Below are 21,200 nucleotides of genomic sequence, written 5' to 3' on the forward strand. Positions count from 1 at the left end.
TTTCCATCTTTGTCCAATTACTGTTTTTCTAGTTTTCAGGCTACAACTTAATGGAAAATCACATGTTCTCAAGAATTTCCTTTGGATGTTTTGCTTTGTCCATCACCTCCTTTGACATAGCTCTTCACTCTCCTATGATCCCCCCTTCTCTCATGTTTATCTTTGATAATAGCATATCACACTGAATTGGAGTTGAGTGTGAATCTCCCCCCTGCCTCTGCCCCCAATCAGCTCTGTAGAGCACCCTGGGGATACAACTTACCTAGCTTTTTAAAAATTATTTATTAAAATATTTTAATTTATTTTTTACAGAAAATATGGTCTTTATAATAAGCAAAACAAAAAATAATAAAAGATATTAAAGACAAAACTGATGAACTCTCCCACTTCCCAATAACCACACAATTGTGATAATAAATTATTTTATTATGCTTTCCACATCTTTCTCCAAATAAATATATATCTACACTAGAAGCCCAGTGCACAAAATTCGTGCACGGCGGGGGGTTGTCCCTCAGCCCAGCCTGTACCCTCTCCAATCTGGGACTCCTGGAGGGATGTCAAACTGCCCGTTTAGGCCCGATCCTGGTGGGATCGGGCCTAAACGGGCAGTCGGACATCCCTCTCACAATCCAGGACTGCTGGCTCCCAACTGCTTGCCTGCCTGCCTTCCTGATTGCCCCTAACCGCTTCTGCCTGCTAGCCTGATCACCCCCTAACCACTCCGCTGCCAGCCTGGTTGTTGCTTAACTGCTCCCTTGCCAGTCTGTTTGCCCCCAACTTCCCTCCTCTGCCAGCCTGGTTACCCCTAACTGCCCTCTCCTGCAGGGTTGATCACCTCCAACTGCCCTCCTCTGCTGGCCTGGTCACCCCTAACTGCCCTCGCCTGCAGGGTTGATCACCTCCAACTGCCCTCCCTTGCATGCCTGGTCCCTCTCAACTGCCCTCCCTTGCAGGCCGGGTGCCTCCCAACTGCCCTCCCCTGCTGGCCATCTTGTAGTGGCCATCTTGTGTCCACATGGGGGCAGGATCTTTGACCACATGGGGGCAGCTATATTGTGTGTTGCAGTGATGATCAATCTGCATATTACTCTTTTATTAGATAAGATAGAGGCCTGGTGCACGGGTGGGGGCCAGCTAGTTTGCTCTGAAGGGTGTCCCGGATCAGGTTGGGGTTCCCTTGGGGCGTGGGGCGGCCTGAGCGAGGGGCCTGTGGTGGTTTGCAGGCCGGCCATGCCCCCTGGCAACCCAAGCAGAGGCCCTGGTATCTGGGATTTATTTTCCTTCTACAATTGAAACTTTGTAGCCTGGAACGGAGCCAAGCCTGCTGTTCCCTCCGGGGCGGCAGCCATTTCTGTGGCAGTTAATTCACCTTCTACAATTGAAACTTTGTAGCCTTAAGCGGGTGGGCCCGGCCAGGGTGTGCAGAAAGCTTTGCTTCCCCTGTTGCCGCCGGCAACCCTGGCCTGCTCTCTCAAGCTCCATTCTGCCGCCATTTGTTTGAATTTGTTTACCTTCTATAATTGAAACTTTGTAGCTTGAGTGGAGGCTTAGGCCTGCAATGGCTATGGAAAGCTTGGCTTGCTCTGTTACCTGGGAAACCTTGCTCTCTGTGGCTGTAGCCATCTTGGTTTGGGTTAATTTGCATACTCGCCCTGATTGGCTGGTGGGCGTGGCTTATGTAGCGGAGTGATGGTTAATTTGCATATTACCATTTTATTAGAGAAGATGTCTATAGATTTGGATTTCTAGCTCTCTACCACCTAAATCTATCATCTATTAATATGTATATGTATGTACATAAATACAAGAATTTTGTGTGGGAGTAACAGAATATTAGTATGTATATTGCACCAGGGTTTTTCACACAGACATCTATATATCTTACTAAATAAATTTTTCCTAAATTTGCTTACATACACCATAGTTCTCAATAAATGGGATCATAATACATGTTGGGGTTTCTATCCACAACATATGAAAGTGTATTTGGGGGGGATGGCGAAAGTAGGCTAAGAGAAAGTTTAGTCTTTATGTTATTTTTTTAAAACTTAGTTGACCCTACTCCTTTCTGTGACATTTCCATATAAAATCCCTATTTCTTCCATAAACTGATTTTATGATAAAAATTTAACATGTGACATATATCCTTGTGTATGTGTGTGTACAAATAACTATGTATCTACATATAGATCGGGAATTTGGACATTGCTTTATAAGTACCTTTACTTATATTTGACTTTTCTTACTCAACCATACAGTTTGGAAATTCCTCCAAGTGTAGTGATATAGCCCCAGTACCGTCTTTACAATGACTGCCTCCTATTCCGTGGGTGGAGGTGGTGTAATTTATCCAACCAGTTTATTAATGGGAATCACTTTGCTTCCAGGATTTTTGATTTGTTTGTTTCTGTTGAAGAATGCCATGTATAGGTTCTTATTTTCAGTTACTTTTATGGGTTCAGTTTCAAAAGTGGGATTTCAGGGTTGAAGGGCACAGTAATTTCAATTTTAACAAATGCTTTGGTTTCCTCTCTACACAGGTTTGAATGAATTAAATACCCACCAGCAATATGTGTGAGAATCCTTTTCCTTACATCCATATCAGTAATATTAATGATCTAATTAATGTACTGATTAACATGCAAAAGGGGCTAACCCATGGCATAAATAAACAGAAGCCTGATGCTCCTAAGACCTCTACATAGAATGTATTCCCCAGATTTTCAGCTGTTCAACAAGGCTCTCCAAATTAAATCAACATGCCAACAATCACATAATTTCTGGGCACTATGAACTGTTCAGTCAATACCACATTGTCACTCCACTTTATCTGTTAGGAGACAAATCTACTTCCCTCTGGACCATGTGGACTGATGCATACCTCAGCCCTTCTGTGAGTGGGTTTGATAAATTCTACTTTAGCAGTTACTCTTAGCATCATCTAACATTTCTTTTAAGATAATAAAGTTAGTGACTTTGGGTCTGAAGTTAGCAGTGATACATGCCATGAGGTAGGCCAGGGAACCATTCCCAATGACCTGTGGTTAATTTAGGAGAGAACTACTCTATGAATTATTAATTACAATGTTAAGAAATTTTTTAAAACAATCAAAGCAGCTTCAAAGTTTAGCTTGCAAAAATCACCATGCAGATGGACATGGATAAACTTCTGGAGATTGACTTCAAGGTCCAATGGACTCCTATTCCCTATAACCTTAAGTCAAGCAATTGTCAGCACTAAGGCAGGTTGTATTTTTTGATAATTTGAAGAAGGGTGTTAATAATGCAAAAGTTTCTATAAATAGATGCCATGATTCAAAAGTGTATTTAAATGCAAAAATATTCTATAATGGGGTTAATTGATATAATTTCAGATACATCATTTGTGTTCTATATTAATGCCCCTGAGAAAACTAATCTTGAATTATTTTAAATCTTTCAGAAGCCCCATCCCCCATAGTATAGGACTTTGCCTTTTATTTGAGTCTGCTTGCCTTCTTTCTTTTTCTCCTTTCTACCTTTTTTTTCTTCTTTTCTTCCTTTTCACCTTCCTTTCTCCTTCCTTCTTTCTCTTTCTCTTCTTCTCAATATATATTCCTGCCAATCCAGTTTCTGTTCAGCATAAAATAACCAATTTATCAAAGAAAAATGAGGTCATTCTATTCCAAAGCCAAGAACAACTTGACTTTAAGAGGTCAGAGACTATGTCTACCTTAGTTGTCATTATAGTAAAATGACTATTAAGGTAAAAAGAACATAATTATGGAAGAAAATTCAAATTACAGAATATCATCACAAAATTGGAACTCAATATGAAGGGGTTTTTATAATGCCTACAGTTTTTTTTTTCTTTTGTGCCATGAATGTAGTGATCTTTCAGTACGTGGTCTCTGGATTTACACAGATGTGTCTGTTTTTCCAAATTAATCAGACTCAGGGCTCAGGTGTGCACCTACATGTCCCTGTCAACTTATTCCTGAAATCAAAGGCCCAGAAATAGCGGAATGTATCCTCTAATCACACCCTCTTTGAATTACCAAGGGCTTGCTTTTCTTTTCTATAGAACTGACAAGCAGTTGATTCTCTTTCTGTCTTGCAAACCACACATCAGATATTTCTCAACCACCATGACCATGGCTTTTGTGATTTCTGGAAGATTGTGATCATCAGGCTACAGTAAAATGGGATGACAAATTAGGGTTTACAGGACTAAAAATACTGTTAGTAATCACAGCTTGGAGAACAAAAGCTGGATTTAAGCAGGAAGCAATATTGTTCTAAAAGATGCCAGATTTTTAGAGGAAAAAGAAAAGGCAGTATATCTGTCTAATCCTCAGATAGAAGTCAGGGGAAAATGCTGTGAAATATGTAATTTCTTCGAACACGTGGAGTAGTTAAATTAGAAGGAGCTAAGAGGTAAAGCAGAAAAAGGATGAAACAAGAATGAGAGAGTTTATGGAAAATTGTTGTGGAAACAAATTGTCCATTCACTTCACATTTTCATATATTCATACATGAATATTGTTTATTATAAATTAGTCAAGTTTTCTTGGGTTTTGTTTTCAAACAAATGATGTGATGACAATTTTCATGCGCTAGAGGAAGCCATTATTTCTGTAACATCTTAAATGTCTTGTGGAGCTTCATTTTAGGCAATCCTCTAAAATGTTCACTGTTGATTAACTTTGAAAAGTGCTTTCATAAACTAAAAACCAAAACAGACGTTTCCTCAGCACGGTAAGCCTCCCTTCAGTTTCCAGGCGCATGAACAGGGCTGGAGTCCATTTTTTGGCTTTTACTCTTTCAAAGAACTTCTCTTTAGATAAAGGGAGCTCTGCCTATATGAAGAGTGAGAATGGATTATGACAAACAGAGGAAAAGGGGCATCTTTGAAGCCACATTTACTGAAGGAAGAAAAATAGTCAATAAAACTGAGCTGTCATAAGAATAGCTTGAAGCTTGTGGCCTTGATTGATGAATTCCCTCTGTGGTTAGTTACTAAGGTAAATCCAAAATACACCCCTGGTTCTTTTACATCTTAGGTAATTCAGACAATGTGTTTCACAGACCAAACATCAGAACAATAGCAGACTGCTAAGCTAACAAAACACCTTGTTGAAGGTCAGTGTAAAAAAAATAAAGGCCCCAAAATTATGCTGTTCTCACTAATTAGGCAAAATATTACTTTCTTCCAACACTGCACTGTCAACAAGAATATATAAGCATTTGAAAAGAGTTTTAATATTGGAAGGAACTTTTGAGCTCACAAAGACCAAGCCACTGGGGAATATATCATGATAAATGACTAACCTTAATTTTAGTGTCAGTTATTTTAGCTTGCATCTACCCCATTTGACTTATCCATGCTATCACACAAAAATTGCAGTAACCAGAGTCTTCTTTGGTACAGATATATCTATTGATGAATTTACAGTTGACAATACATGAAAATTACGGTGGTTTCACGATTACATGACTACATTCTCTTGTAGGCTAATAATGTGATTGTGTGGGAACAAATGAGTGACATAAATAGACGACTGGGTCTGCTATGCAATTAGAGAATGACTCAGTTTTAGCTATTTCTCATTTAGCATCCTCTGTCTGACCTCCTTTAATGTCTACAGAGCTTCCAGCTAACAACTATATTGCAACTCTATTCACGTAATCAATGGAAATATTTTGCAAAGAATTTATTTTGTGGGCTTATTTTCAAATACATTCCTGAAAAAAAAATCTTTAAAAATCAATGCCATTTAATATGTTTCCAATGGCTGCTCTGGACATGAATGACACCTGCTAAATGTTTTAGAATAAAATTAACAAAAGCATCTTCTGAAGTTGGACTCCATGTATGACAAGTAACTCCATTATTTTTCCCTAGGGAAAATATTGGCTCTCTCAACAAACATTCACTTGTCAACTTTATACAAAAATTAGGTGCCCTTCCTCAGGGGCATTAGGAGTTTTAACTTTCATGACAGAATGTCAACTCTACTGTCAAAAGGGCTGAACGATAAAGGATATTAAGCTACCTTTAATGGGAGATATAAACTTCCAGACTCCTCAGTTACCAACAAGGCTTGGGTCATAAACTCAAGATACCAGAGTGAAACTGTAGAGAGTTCCAGGTTTGGGACGAAGGCGAGGAGTTCTAGTGAAACTGGCAAAGCTGGCAGAAATTATAAATGCAAATATTTTAATTCTCTAGGAAGTGTCTAGAAAGTGAAAATATACAGAATATGAAGAAGCATTTTTCAAGAAAATCTACTGAAACTCAGCATGGAGTCTGTGGTATTTATACCACACCCACTTTCTCTTTTCCACTGCCTGCACCCGCCCCCCCCCCCCAAAAAAAAAAAAAAAAGCTCAACTGGGGAGAAACTCCATTTGGACTCCTCTCCCCGCAGCTCACAGACAAAGGTTACTGATCTCACTCAGAGTCAGAGACCGCCAGCATTTCTCATCTCCTCCAACTCCAAATTGAAGAGGCTGAACTCCTGGAGAGGGAGGCCAGGAAGTCGGGGGCTTCTTTCCTCCATGGAGGCCCTATCCAGATGCTACCTCAGATGTGACAGACCGAGAATCCTAGGGCCACGAACACTCTCATTTCCACTTACTTAAAGAGCAGATGTTCCTCACTGGGAGGACAGCCAAGAAGACCAGAGGCTACTTCCTACCCAGTGCACAGGGCTCAGAAGGTTTGCCTGGGCGGAGAGCTTCTCTATAAGAAAAGAGCTCAGAAACTCTCCCCAAAGGACTGAGATTATTTAAAACAGAGTTCAGGGAAGTTCAAGCCTCAGGGCACTCTTAGAAACAAGAGCTCCTCTTAATTAAGACCAATAAACTAAAACACAGACCAGCTAATTTAGAGAGAGAACAAGAAGGCATAGCTAAGAAGAGTCTTCAATGGGTCAGAACAAAATTCAAAACTGGTTTCAAAAACAACACCTGCTTGAAGGTAATTGGAGTAGAGTGCTGAGCAATTTATACTCCAGAGCTTTGTTAAAGGCAATAGAGCAACCAGCTAGTAAACAGCGGAGTCAAATAGGCAGGGCTGGAAGACCCAATGAAGCAAAAGAAAGATCAGGGAATGACACAGTCAGAGAGGCTTGCTAAGACCAGTGTCTTTCTCAGTCACTGTGCACAGGCCCAAGGCCGGGCATCACTGAGGAGTGGCAAAAGGCTTAACCTGTGCGGGGGAAATAGACTTCACTAAAACAAGCTGGCCAAGTTAAAAAAAAACACAAAAAAACAAAAAATTTAAAAATCCAACAAAATAAGCTCAGGAGATGGGAGAAGGGGAATCAGTTTCCAGAGTTGCTACGCTATCTAAATGTCCAGTTTTTCTGAGCTTCTAAGAGGCAGAGAATATTTGTTCATTTTTTTTTCATGCAGTTCAGAGATTCTGGAAGAGTAGTTTGCATATTATAAGACCCTGTCAATGCCAGCTGGATGAGTAAATGAAGGCATTGCCATTGGAGATTACCAAGGGCTATGTTACTTTGGCTCGATGGTACAGCCATATTAGATCTTAATAACATGTATACCTACTGATGCTATAACAAGATATTTATAACATATAATCTCACAGTAATTTATTTTAAAAAATTTAAAATCTGACAGTAATTTAAATATGAACATGTGACAGTCTTAAACTCACTAAAAACAACCCAAAAGCTAAATACCTTGAAATTTTTCAATGATACTAATTTAGGGTTTTCAATAATACTAATTTATGGATTAGTAATACAAATCTTTTATGTCTCAAATAAAAATAACCCTACAATGTAGAAATTGTATCTTTTATTGCATTTTAATAAAATTATTATATTGAGGGAGGGGTTTACTGGGATACTGAAAAAGTGCTGTATTCAATGAACTAGAAGCCGATGAATTTGGGCTTTAGAGCTGGCCTTGCTACTAATTTACTCTGTAGCCTTGAGCAAGCCTTCCCTGCATTACTCTTTTGTTTTCTCACCTGAAAAGTGAGTGGAATGGGCAATATATCTTCTTGGGTTTATTCCAGCTCTTGGCTTCTGTAATTTCACGAATAGAAGTTCAGTGAGCTTGGCAGGAAAGAGAATACTAGTGCATTCTGTTTGTTTAGCATATGGCATAAATACACTCACCAAGTGATATTTGATCTTGGTGCTACCACTGGGTTCTGGCAAATGACTGGAGCATGGGTGCTGCTGGCATCTGTGGAGCAGAGGCTAGGGATGCTGCTAAATATCCTTCAATGCATAGGACAGCCCCTTCAACAAAGAATTATCTGGCCTAATACAGCATAGTATCCAAGGTTGAGAGACCCTGCTTTAGAAGAATTCATCCCGGTGTCTAGTTAAACTACCTGAGCCACTGCAGACGTACTAGCAGGCTGTTTGATTAATGATTATATTAAAATTAGAGGCGGGGTGCATTATTTGTGCACGGATGGGGTCCCTCAGGGTGGCCTGCGGAGATTGGGCCCCAGCTCATGCCCCCAGCCTCGCAGCCCCAGCTTGCGCCCCCAGCCTTGCAGCCCCATAGCCCTGCCTGGCACCCCGCCTTGGCCTGGCACTGCCCTCTCACCTGCTCCACTATCCTGCTGCGGTCCTGCTCTTATCAGGGCCCATTGGGGCCTGCAGTGCCTCTACTGCTGCCTGCTGACAGCGCAGCATTGCTGATGCCCACCATGTTCTGCGCCACCCACTGTGGTCAGCGCATGTCATAGCTACTGGTTGACCAGTCGACTGTTTGCCCCCTGGTGGTCAGTGCATGTCATAGTGAGTGGTTGAGTGGCCTTAGCATATCATTAGCATATTACACTTTGATTGGTTGAACGGCCGACCATCAGACCGGACACTTAGCATATTAGGCTTTTATTATATAGGATGCTTCAACCTGAGACTCTAAGTTGTAAAAAGAAAAAAATGCTATCACTTTTAACTAGTTTTCCTGGGAGTGTGGGAGAACTCATTAAGAAAGACATGTTAATGCAAACAAATAATTCTACTAAAAAGAAATCAAAATTATGTAGCCAAATTCCTTAAAGCTTAAAGGTATTTTAATGAGAAACTTTGTTTGTTGTCAGATTTTCTTGACAGACTTTCCACTCAGAGAAAAATTATAATAATAGCAGGAATTGTATGAAATTTGAGACTCAAAGCTAGTCTGAGCTATTTAATAATGCATTATTCTGTCAAAATAAATTTTAAAACAGTTGAGAAATGGTATGAACACCCAGGTTTAAAAGTACACTCAGATCTATTCATTCAACTGTATTTATAGTGGCAAAAATCTCAAGACCATAAATACCTCATTATGTATTTGACTCAGGCTTATGTGCTTAAATAATAAGCTCTTACTTTGGGGGCTGGGACATGGAGATTACTGGATGAGCACTTATCAGAGTACCCGCATTTACTTAAAAAAACAATCAGGTTAAAAAAACACCCAGAAGGCTAATATACAATTTTATTTTTTCAGAATGGCAAATCAGAAATAAAATAAAATTATATAGCTTTATAGGAGAATGCTATTTAGAAAAAAGATAAGCACAGTTTTCATATTTGCTACCTTTTGAAAAACTGTTAAGTGTGACTTTCAGGGGCTCCTGACTTCCTGGCAGATAGTCCCCATTAGACATGTCATATTCTGACTGCTTCAAACTGCTCTTCACGAAGACTTCTCATTTCAGCTGGGAAATGAATGCAGCTCCCTATCGAAATAATGACTAAAAATCATTGTTTGATGCTTAAGAACAAACAGCTGTACTGAGCCCCACATGCAACACCCTGAAGGCTTTCCAAGCCTGAGATTGTCTGTCAATAAAATTCTTAAGTGACATATTGAACTCAGAAACCTTGGTCCACTGAGGTACTTAGTTCTAAGACACAACAAATTCATAAACTGTACTTGTAGTTCAGCAGAATGGGTACCAAGTCAATTAAAATTAAATATGAAAAACTTGGCTACTAATGTGGATCGGGAAGAAATGAGTGAAAGAAGCAATGGTTCATGTAGAACAGAGTGCCCCAGAGTTGTGAACAGAATATAAAGCAATAAAATACGGGACAACATTGCTACAGGTTCCTCGGATTCTGTTGTGATTATTTGTAAGTAGGTTTAGATTTGGGATGATTTTATGAAACTAAGTTTTTAAAAGTTAAACTTCAATAATGATATTATTGTAAAATACAGTTTTTTGGGGGGAGAATTTTTTGAAAAGGAATTAAGTATATTTCCCTTGACTCTTTGGAATACTCCTGTGTGGCTATTTTGATCAAGTTTTCTTACACCCTGTCCTGGTCAGCCATCTGTATAGTTCACCTCTATTTCCTCTTTGATAATAACTACCCCTCAGCAACATCCAACTACAGACTGTATCTTCCTCCCATCCTAGAAATCTGCTCCAAATCAGAAAAAGAGAAAGGAATGGTAAGTTAAGAAACTGACCATGGGATACTTTTTAAGAGATTAGAGCTGATTTGTCAAAGGGATCTTGAAATTTAGGTTTAGAATCATGGACAATTTTTAACATTTGTGTCAGTTTCATTGATTGTGAACTATTGTGGGGAAACGAATCTTTTACTATGCCTTTCATGTGTGCTTAGATGTTTCCCCTTTTGGAAAGAATAGGAAGAACCACAAAGACAGGATGAATCAGCTCAACACTAGAAAGGGCCAAAGAATTAAGAAAGGAAGTCAGATAGTTTTAAGTCCAAATTTGAGTCCATTGGATTGGTGGGGGATGGGAGGAGAGTTTTCTTTCACCTAGGAGGATTCAATGGTCATCTTAAATTTGGCTATAAATTTAGCATTTCTAATTGTAGATCAGCAATCCAGATTCCAAAAATATAAAGTTTAGAGAAGACCTCTTTGCCCTTCACTAGGCAGATTTTTGTGCCCCAACTTCAAATGGGAGACTTCTTAATACAGGAGCTGCTTGGATGACAACTTTGACCTAAGTATAGATGCTGACACTGTTCCCTCTCCATTTCTCTCCTTTTACAATTTATAACTGTGTAATTAGAGATCAGTATCGGCTAATGCCTGAATTTTCCAACTCATCTCAGAACTGAATTTGCAGAGAAGGTATCACTGTTAATTACTTTCCACCTAATCCTTTTTGTTTATCCCAAAGATTTTTTAGCCATCAACTAGTATTCTTGACAAGGGATCAAATCCCCAAAGTAGCAGACTCAAAATCATTTGCCCAAACCAAGAGATCGAATTAAGTCTGTTGAACGGACTCTGCTTTCCTTGTGCGGTGAGGCTCTGCATTGTGAAATGTTTCACATCCTCTATCTGCCAGTTCTTCGGGTTCTGCTCATTATATATAAAAACTTCTCCATTCCATTTTCAGCTTCTTTTTTTTCTTTCTTTTAGCAGAAGTGCTGGCATGCATCTTACCTCCAGGAATAGCTCAGGGCTAATGCTCTCAACTTAGTCATGAGAATTACATTGTTCTCTTTTTGAAAATGCTCTCCCCCATCTCTGTAATCATGACCCTATAAGAGCTAGGTGGTTTCAATTCAAATGAAACATAGAGCCTTGTAGGACATAGAGGAAGGAGCATATTACACAACAACCGTAGGTACTCACATTCTAAGCCATAAGAATTATATATCTATAAGAACATCTCTTCTCTTAACAAACAAGGTTTTGTATGTAAAGCTTAACTCCAGTATATTAAACTCATGCTTGTACACTTCTTGGGTTGAAAAGGTTTTCAAACAATGACTATAACTTATCAAAATGGTACAGAAATGTTACACAATTTTCATGATGGGAAATAACCCACTAGCAGGAGTTATACAATATGTTGAAAAGAACCCTAGAGAGCTCCTGCATGGCCTTTTCTTTCTCATCATACAATTCTGTTTCTGAATCTTTTTCTCTGCCAGCTTTGAAATATAAACATGGTTTTTCCTTTTTAGATTATTGATCAGATTAATTAACCTGTTGAAATGAGCAGAATTGGAATAGAGATGTGAGCTCTGTGTATTTTATTAACAGTCCATATTAACCAGTACGGATTTTGCAGAGGAGACCTCTTATTTAATGAATTAGGAAACTCCTGTTCTGAGCAGGAGTCCATGAGCCCGATTGCCTGCTTTCTCAGACCATATCCCGGGTTGCCTCTACTTACGGAAGCGCAAGCTGTGTTTTCGGACTTGTCTTCCACGAACCCAATCTGGCAGGGTGTCCTCTGATTCTGCAACCAGTAGTCTGTAGACTCGAGCAGGCTATTGCTGCAAAGCACCTGAGGGAACCGAGAAACCTTCTCAGTGCTATTCGGCAAGGCGTTCTGTTTAAACAAGCAGCTCTTTTCTGAGGAAACTTGATGTTTCCTTTTCCTCAGAGTCTCTGGATGTTAGAAAATAAACTTGCAGGAAAATACCACCTCCAGACTGTGTAAAATATCCAAGCAGGAATTGATGTTAGAGGAACACGTTGAAGTTGATGTTAATACCGATGCTTCCTCTCTCATCAAATCCAGCATCTGAAAACAACAATGCATGTGTGACTTGTGAAGAATTTGCAGTCAAATACTTATGGTGGGGAATGGTTCAATTGGCAACAGAGATCAAACTTTGTTTTAGTGTAAGTGCTCTTTCACTAAATATTTTCAATTTTTTTTTAAAAAAAGGAATGTTTTTCCTTTCGGTGCAATATTGCTACTGAAATGATCATTCTTCAGTTCTTCAGCTTTGCTAACTTCTCTGTGAAATAGGGCACCATCCTTCTAGAACACCTATGGTACTATTTTAAGTTTAAAAATTATCAGGAATGAGTACAGTGCCTCACAACCATCATTTTTTTTTTCCATTTAGAAATAGTATGCTAATACAACACATACTTGAATACATGATTTAACAAAACCAAATGTGCTGTACAAATACCTTATTCCTGGGCTTGGATTAAAGCAAGGAATAAAAATTGTATTTCTTAGCCAACACATTTTGAAGATGCCATCTCATAAATAATCATTAGATTCAATTTCTTCCATGTCTAAATACTACCTAAATATTTCATAAGATTTTCTCATCTTGTGTAAGATTTCCGATGCTCTTCTGGTACCCTTTATTTTATTAGGATACATGTCTGCTAATATTTGACTAGTACCTTTACTTCAGCAATATAACAGATTTAATCAGTTTGGTTAATGCCAGAGAAATAGAATGACACTTCAATTACATTTCATTTGTGCAACAACGGGTTGTCATTCTATAAAGATAAAAATACATTCATCTTTGTCTCTGAAGAATGAACTAACCAAATGTATATCTGACACATTTTTCTATAACATTTTTTGTTTTAGCCAAGTGATGTTATTACCTTTAAATCTTTCCCCACTCAATGTTTATTATTACCCGGAGATGACAAATTTTCATCATTCTTTTCCAGAACAATGGAAAGAGACACTTTGGGGGTGAGCAGGTAGTTGAAAGATGAACTTGGGTTGTCACTGCAGATTGAAGCTGGCACTAGAACTCAGCTCGCTTACAGGTTTTACCTCAACTGTGATTCTTAAAGTGTGAGCTTGGACCTGGGGGGTCCCTGAGATCTTTCAGAGGGTCCAGTGGTAAAATGATTTTTATAATAATAGTAAGATGTTATTTTCCCTTTTCACTTTCGTGGTCTCATGAGTACTCGGTGGGGCTTTTCAGATTCCACATGGCTTGTGACAGTGCAGCAGAATGAACGCAGAAGCAAATCTCCTTAACTCTTCTCACTAAAATGTTTTTGTTTTTTTTTGAAAACAGATATATTACAAAAAAATGTGTGTTCACGTGTAATGTGCTTATTTATGATTCTTTTACAATTATTTTTAAATAAATAATTTGTTTTTTAAGTGGTATTAGTATTTAAAGTTAAATAAATAAACATAAGCAACCTTTTAGCTTTAATTTATACTATATAATACAGAAGTATCACTTAATATACCCCCTATAAACAAAAATTTTGTGAGGACCCCAATACACTTTTTTTTAGAGTGCAAAGATATTTTGATTCCCCCCAAAATTTGAGAACTATTGCCTTCGGTTAATTTATTTAAAGTAAGAAACAGGCTCTCAGTTCACCTCCCCACTACCATTCCCTTTTATTTCCAGCAGAAAGTAGAGTTGAAGAGCATGGGCATAGGTGGGCTAACTGGGTTGAAAACGTAACATGCTCATTTGTAGCAGGATTAACTGGGGCAGCTGATGAAATTCTGAGTTTCAGTTTCTACATCTGGAATAGAGTTAATAATGCCCCCCTGGTGGGATCATTGAGGTATTCAGTGAGTTGATAAGTCATGCAGATGGCAGGTTATCCTCTCAATACATGATTTTCATTGTTACTATTTGAGACAGACTACAAAGGAAAATAGAAAGTTGGATGCCTTCATTTGAAATTAGTGGATTGAAAGCATTTCAGATGTGTGAAGACAATTTTTTAGTAAATAGTCTCATCAAAAGTGTAATTATAGTTCTGCATTTTGTAGTATTAATAACTTTTACTATTTTACTTACATGTTTAGCATGTGCTGGGAAATGGGCTAAATGTTCATATACATACCCGCTTTAAATTTAAACCTCATTGCAATGCTATAAGGTAGAAATCATTGTAAAGGTTAGACTCTTCACAGAAATGGTTATTTTGAATATCATCGTGAGGCTCAGAGATATTGAAGTTCCTGCCAAGTGCTCAGAGCCCAATTTTGGGTCTGGTTTTGAAGACTCCAAGGCCTGGGAGTGAAGCCATGTATCAATGCTGCTTCCCATAACCCATACCAATGGGTCTAATTTGGGATGTGTTTCTGATAAGTTATGTGCATCTAATTTTTGTAAATATAACTACATTTTACTATGGACTTCCATTTTAAAGTTAGTTTTAATTAATGAAATGCTGAAGTAACATTTTTCTTCAAGAAGGAGAAACTTTCTGTGATGTAAATTGTAATTGAATTCATCCACTTGGCAAGTATTTTACTTTCACAAAGGAAAGCACGCCTTTGCATCTGTTTCAGTTAACATTAACCCAAACTCATGCCATTATGTTTCTGCTCCTCACCTTGTTTTGAGCTTTAGAATGTGGAACAGCCATCAATAAAACAAAGCCTTCACGGCATCATGAGAACATTAGAGATTTAAAATGGAGGCATCAAATGAATATACTAGTTAATAGTACTTTATAATGCAGTTTAATAAGTCCTCTGCCTAGAAACACTTCTTAGCTCACTCTTCAAAAATTAAGCTCTGTACTTCTTTTTTTAAAAAAATTATTATTGATTTTAGAGCAAGATTGAGAGAGAGAGAGAGAGAGAGAGAGAGAGAGAGAGAGAGAGAGAGAGATTTGTTATTTCACTTATGCATTCATTTGTTGTCTCTTGTATGTGCCCTGACCGGGGATGGAACCTGCAACCTTGGCATATCTGGACAACGCTCTTACCATCTGAGCTACCCGACCAGGGCCTGGACTTCTTCTATATTCTAATCTCTTCAGGGCACCATAGTATCATGGTTGTAACAGAAGAAAGCAACTATAAGTTATCAGAGCATACACATCATTCTTGTCCTAGGTCAACCTTAGGAGAAGAATAGAGTTCAGAGGCAACACGCTTGGGTTTTTCAGAAAAGTGCTGAGCTGGGTCAGCACATTTTCCTTATGAAACACAGAGAGGCAGAGAAGACACCGAAAAGCATAAGCCTGCAAGGTGCTCCAAGCTGTGAAAGAGACAGTCTCCTGACGTGACTGAGGTAATTGCTACCTGTTGGATTTCTTCTGGGAAATAAGCACAGAAAGAGTAATCTGTCATGTCTTCTATTTTAAGGGTATTTTTGTACCTATCTTTAAAAGAAATAATAACTAAAACTATATAAAGGCCTGCCTCACCCTATCCTAAGAGTGAGGAAAAAGTCAACAGCCTATGGACCTGCTTACTCAGTGGAAAGTGCTAGAAAGACTTTGCATTGGAGGTTCTATGTCCTGGGTACTGAGTGTCTTCTCTAAGGTGCACCTGTGCTTTAAAGGAAGCCCACATAGCAGAGCAAGGAAGTGGAACTGGAAAGGAAACTAAGTCTTTCAACTCTTAAGAGATGTTTTGAAAAGAGCATCTTTGGTGAGAGTACTCATTCACCGTATAACCTGAAATTTTAAAGTTTATTCATCACAACTTAAAAAATAGTGTACCTGATCAGATTAATAATTTAATTGTTTTCTCATAGGTTTTATAAATATTTAGAGATTGTTATTTAAAACTTTTGCTCTTGCCCTAGCTGGTTTGGCTCAGTGGATAGAGTGTCGGCCTATGAATCAAAGGGTCCCAGGTTCGATTCCGGTCAAGGGCACATAAAAAAAAAAAGACAATTAGATCTTCAAAATAAATTAATTAAAAAAAACTTTTATTCTTGAATTATTGACCAAATAATAGTAGATTTATTGAGAACTCTCTGAGATAATTCAGACTTACGAGGTAGAATTTAAGGGCTAATATACTTAATGTGCTTGAAAAGAGTGCTTGGCTCATAGCAAGAGCCCAATGAACATTGGCTAATGTAGAAATGATTATTCCCTGTTCCCAGGTTTAGAAGGGTAAATGATTTGTCCAGTTAGTGGGTAACTAGGATTTCAGTCAGGTTCTCTGGCCCCAAAGCCCTCATTAGGCAGTGCTCCATTGCAATTGGTAAAATTATATAATTTCTCATTCTTGGGTTTTACCAAATCCCAGTCTATGCATTTATCCTCCCCTCCTTCAGAGCCAGTACTGAGTGTCTTGGGAGGGCTGAATTCCAATCCCAATTCTACTGTCTGTGTGGTCAACTTGCCCACTAGCTCCCAGCCTCAGTTCGCCCTTTGTGAAGAATTAAATCAAGTCATCTAAAGGTCCCTTCTACACATAACATACAGTAATTCACCCCTTCCTCCTCCATTCTCTCCCCACCCCCTTCCTCCCTTTTCCCAAGCATATCAAGAGGCAAATAAGCAAAGGGAATAAAAATGCAGGCTTTAATAAACCACTTAGCATCATATGTAAAGCAATTATAACCTGTGAAAAACTTTTGGTTTAACGGTTAGACAAACCATTAGAAAAATAAAAATGCTTGAAGGAAGAATGTGTGCTTGAGAATTTAATGATTTTGAAGCTTTATGAATATAATCTTCCCACTGAGAGAGTCACTTTCTGAGGGGGAAAGAATAAAACTCAGCAGGCTCTCAATGGCTCATTTATTTATCTGCTATTTTTAGTTGCAGGTTCACTTATTTCAGATGAAGAGCTAATAGTGAACGTGCTGTGCATTCACAAGTTTGAAATAATAATGGCACATATGCTCTTAAAATTTCATGAACGTCCTAAATGACAAAGAAAAAAATCCTTCTGCTTTATTTTACACGTTTCTTTTTTATAGAGATGACCAAGTTGCAGGAGTTTAGTATTGATATGGAAAAGGGTGGGGGAGATAGACTTACAGGAGCCTGGACACTGCCCTAAACATTGCCTTAAATTTTTTTAAAGTAATTGAGATTGGAGAAGACAGTAACTTATGGGTAGGCACAGAGGTTTGGAGGCAGAACTGAAATTCTATTCCATCTCATCACTTTGTGGGTGAGCTTGAGCAAGTCATTTAACTTCAGTGGGAGTTAGTTTCTGTATCTATTACAGAGGGACAATTAAAGCAATTCTACAAAGTTGTTCCAAGGCTCAGATAACAAAATGTTTGTAAAGGGCTAACTCCTAACAGAGTAGGCAATTGATACGTGATAGCTGTTAATGTGAGAATGCAGTAAAATTTACACAATACCATTTCCATCTTAACATTTCATTGATCTTGGCACAACAGAGGGCAAATTCTCTTTGTTTATTATTATTATTTTAATTAAAAACTTTATTTTTATTGATTTCAGAGAGAAGGGGAGGGGGGGAGAGAGAAACATCAATGATGAGAGAGAATTGTTGATCAGCTTCCTGCTGAATGCCCCCTACTGGGGATTGAGCCCGAAACCAGGGCATGTGCCCTGACCAGGAATCAAACTCTGACCTACTGGTTCATAGGTTGATGCTCAACCACTGAGCCACGTCAGCCAGGCTTCTTGTTTATTATTTGTGATGCTCCATTCTTATGTTTCTCCTCCTGCTTCTCTAATCTCCTCCTTAAGTCAGTATTGGGTCAACAAAGGTTTGTTGTGCTCTTTGATGTTTGACACAGAATAGTAAGATGAACAAAAATGTCTGCTGTCCTTTTGGGAATTAATCTCTAGCAGGGAGAACAAGCACTCACAGGACTGTGATTAAGTAAGCAGGTCTTTGATCTATGGCAAGCAGGTCAGATATCACCCAGGATGGAGTGGCCAGTTCCTCCTGCAGGAGGGCTAACAAGAGATGATGCACCTGACCAGAGGGTTGGAAGATGCATCTCCGTTGTCTGGGATGCTGGGGAGGATGGGGAGGGAACGGCCCTCTTTCTAACTAGTTTTCCTCCTCTGATGCCAGAAGAGCCTCAGCGTTTTACTCTTTCCACTCCCCTCAGTCATTTTCCTCTGAGAGCTCACGGGCTTTCAAGACATTAGTTACTACCTGGAGGGTGACTCACTGCTCTACAGCTTCCGCTTTGACCTTTCCCTGGAGCTTGGCTTCTCCCATTTCTCACTGTTGGTTGTGACTCTTGGATCTCTTGCTATCACCTTGGACTCTTTGTGTCTAAACCCCACCCCCTCCTTCCCTAATTCCTGTCTCTAAAAGAAATCTGACTCCTTGGCTTCCCTATTTGCAGATAAAGACAGAACAATTCTCCTTGTTACTCTCATGCCATCTGGAACACCTTTGTCTGTTTCTAGTCTTATAGTCTGTCCTCCAAAGTTAATTTTTTCTTTAATTCTCTTAACATTTGAGTGCATCTTATGGGCGAGTTTCCAGGTAACACAATAGACTAATTCAGAACTGATCTCCATGTTTACGGAACTTCAAGTCTGCAAGGGAACCAAACAACAGATAAAGGAGCATTGAAACACATTTTGTTACAAATTATGGTAGGTAATATGAGGAAACTCACCATGGTGCCCTGGAGAATAAATGGGATGGGAGCAATACTTGGGAAGGGTGGGTAGGGAAGCCTGGACGCCCACAGGGACCAAACAATTCGCATTGTAACCATCTCTCTTCTCTATTTCTCTCACCCCAAATCCTCCAGATCCACCTTGCTCATTGAAACCAGAGTAAGGGCTAAGTACCTAAGTTGTGAAGACAAATCTAGTTCAAGTTCCTTTTTTTCATTAACTGTGCAGCCTCAGGCAAGTCACTTAACCTTTTTGTGACTCAGTTTCCCCATTGACAAAATGAGGGTGGTGTTACCCTTCACAAGGAGAGATTTTTAATTGACATTAGAAATAATAAAAGGATATGATTATTTGAGGTGTTAACAAAAAGCAGTTATTATTATAAATAACAGGTTACTGCTGTTATAATATTCTCTCTGGACTTTAACCTAAATTGATTAATTGACTCAATAAACATGAATGCTTTACCTTCTAGTCCCATTAGACACTAGGCTCAGCCCTGGGAAACAAGGAAGAAAGACAATATTTGCTGTCAGCAAGCCTACAATGTTATGGGATATTTACCAAACTATGGCCTAGCCTTCAAGACAGATCTTAATTCTGCTCCCTCCTGTTAATCATTTCATGAATATTTATTAAGTTCCAATGTTTAGGGTATTGTTCTCTGCTCAATTTAGGTGTTTTCTAGGATTCATCTCCAATTATTTCCCTGCACATGCCCTCTGCTATAATCCACTAGTTTACTAATGAGGTCACCTCTCATCTTTGAAATTAATATCTCCATGCATATAACTTAAGAGACTTCAAATGTTAACCTGGGCCACAGTGCATCCTAATGTGGCAAAAAGTGAACCAGGCAGTTTTAATGTTAGTTTCAGACAGGTGCTGGCTTTTCATGGGCCACATGATTATTTGTATCCTGAAAACAACATTGTATTTCAAAGCAGTCACAAGAATTGTCACCGAGGACAATTCAGAAGTTTCAAACCATGCTTGTTTGTTTCTGCCATATTATGCAGACGCCAGCTGGCTGGAGAATGCTTTGAAAGTTGATCAGAGCTTTTTCCACATAAAAGTGATAACAGAGTTTGTGTCTCAAGCACAGAATGCAAGAGTTACAAAAACAGATATACTCAGGAAATGCAAATATAGTTTAATTAATGAGTGGTCAGCAATCATTTAAACAAAATCAAATAAGACATATAAATAGAGAACAGTTGATTAATTGCTTTTTTGAATCAGTATAATGCTGACATGTTGATATGTGAGGAGGATGTGATTTCTAATGTTAGGAGAAGCAAAATGTAAGATAAAATTATGCATGTAGGAAAATATATAATGCACATACCTGCCATTGATTTGGGATTGTTTTGTGTAGATGTGCCAAGTGGAGGTCATGCAGAATTTGCCATTGGACAAAAGGACACTACGTTGAATGTTCATGGATCACCTGAGTGTTAGTGCATGCCGTTGGCCTTTGAAAAAGGTAAAAAAGTGACAATTCTCATTTCTCAGACTTTTTTCTCTTCTTTGGAAGAAGCTACTGGAAACAGCTACTTTTCAAGTTGCAAGTTGTGTGCAAATGGACACAGAATTTGCTAAGAGGCACACCTGCTTCTTGGATGCTCTCCATCCTGGAGAGTATGAGTTTCTGCAGAGGCCTTTCAGGGGTGTCAACCCCAAAACACAGAAATAAGCCTAGGAAATGTGGTCTCACAGAAGAGGGGCTCATGAGCCAGAATGCCCCGTTAGAAGACTGTTCAAATTGATCTGGGCCACGCCCTTCCCCCTCTGACACAGGCAGAACTGAAAACTGAGCATTTTAATCAGAAGGACAAGCTTGGCGGGATACAGGAAAGGAGAGTGCTATCAGGACCAGGGAAAGCATAGTGTCTACGCAGGCTATGAAGCTGAGAGCGTTTCTTGGATGGGGGACTGAGAAGAAAGAGACAGTGCCTTTAGGCTTGTGTTAGGAAGCAAAGATGGCAAGTCTTTCTTTAAATACTGCAGACAGGAAGAAAAATGTTGAATGCCAAATTAGATATTTAAAAAATGTCAGACCCCTTCCATTTGTGACTAGAGGTAGTTAGTATCTACCTATATAACAGAGGAATATGCAAATTAGCCAGGATGCCGTAATGTCACAACCAAACAGCAGGGACCTGAGGCTG

General features: G+C 38.9%; 1 protein-coding gene across 5 annotated transcripts in view; it reads right to left on the reverse strand.

The window, feature by feature from the left end:
• The window catches only part of SPHKAP (SPHK1 interactor, AKAP domain containing), a 107,340-nt gene that overhangs the window by 54,470 nt on the left and 31,670 nt on the right, over positions 1–21,200 (reverse strand). For all 5 annotated transcript variants that reach the window (XR_013814093.1, XM_079782413.1, XM_079782411.1 and 2 more), the window contains one exon: positions 12,140–12,253. Coding sequence is in view for 4 of the 5 variants with exons in the window: in XM_079782413.1 (XP_079638539.1) it covers positions 12,140–12,253 (114 nt within the window). In the remaining variant the exon portion in view is untranslated. The remainder of the gene's footprint in view (positions 1–12,139; positions 12,254–21,200) is intronic.

This window comes from Cnephaeus nilssonii, assembly GCF_951640355.1.
Source record: "Cnephaeus nilssonii genome assembly, chromosome: 10".
Classification (NCBI taxonomy): Eukaryota; Metazoa; Chordata; class Mammalia; order Chiroptera; family Vespertilionidae; genus Cnephaeus; species Cnephaeus nilssonii.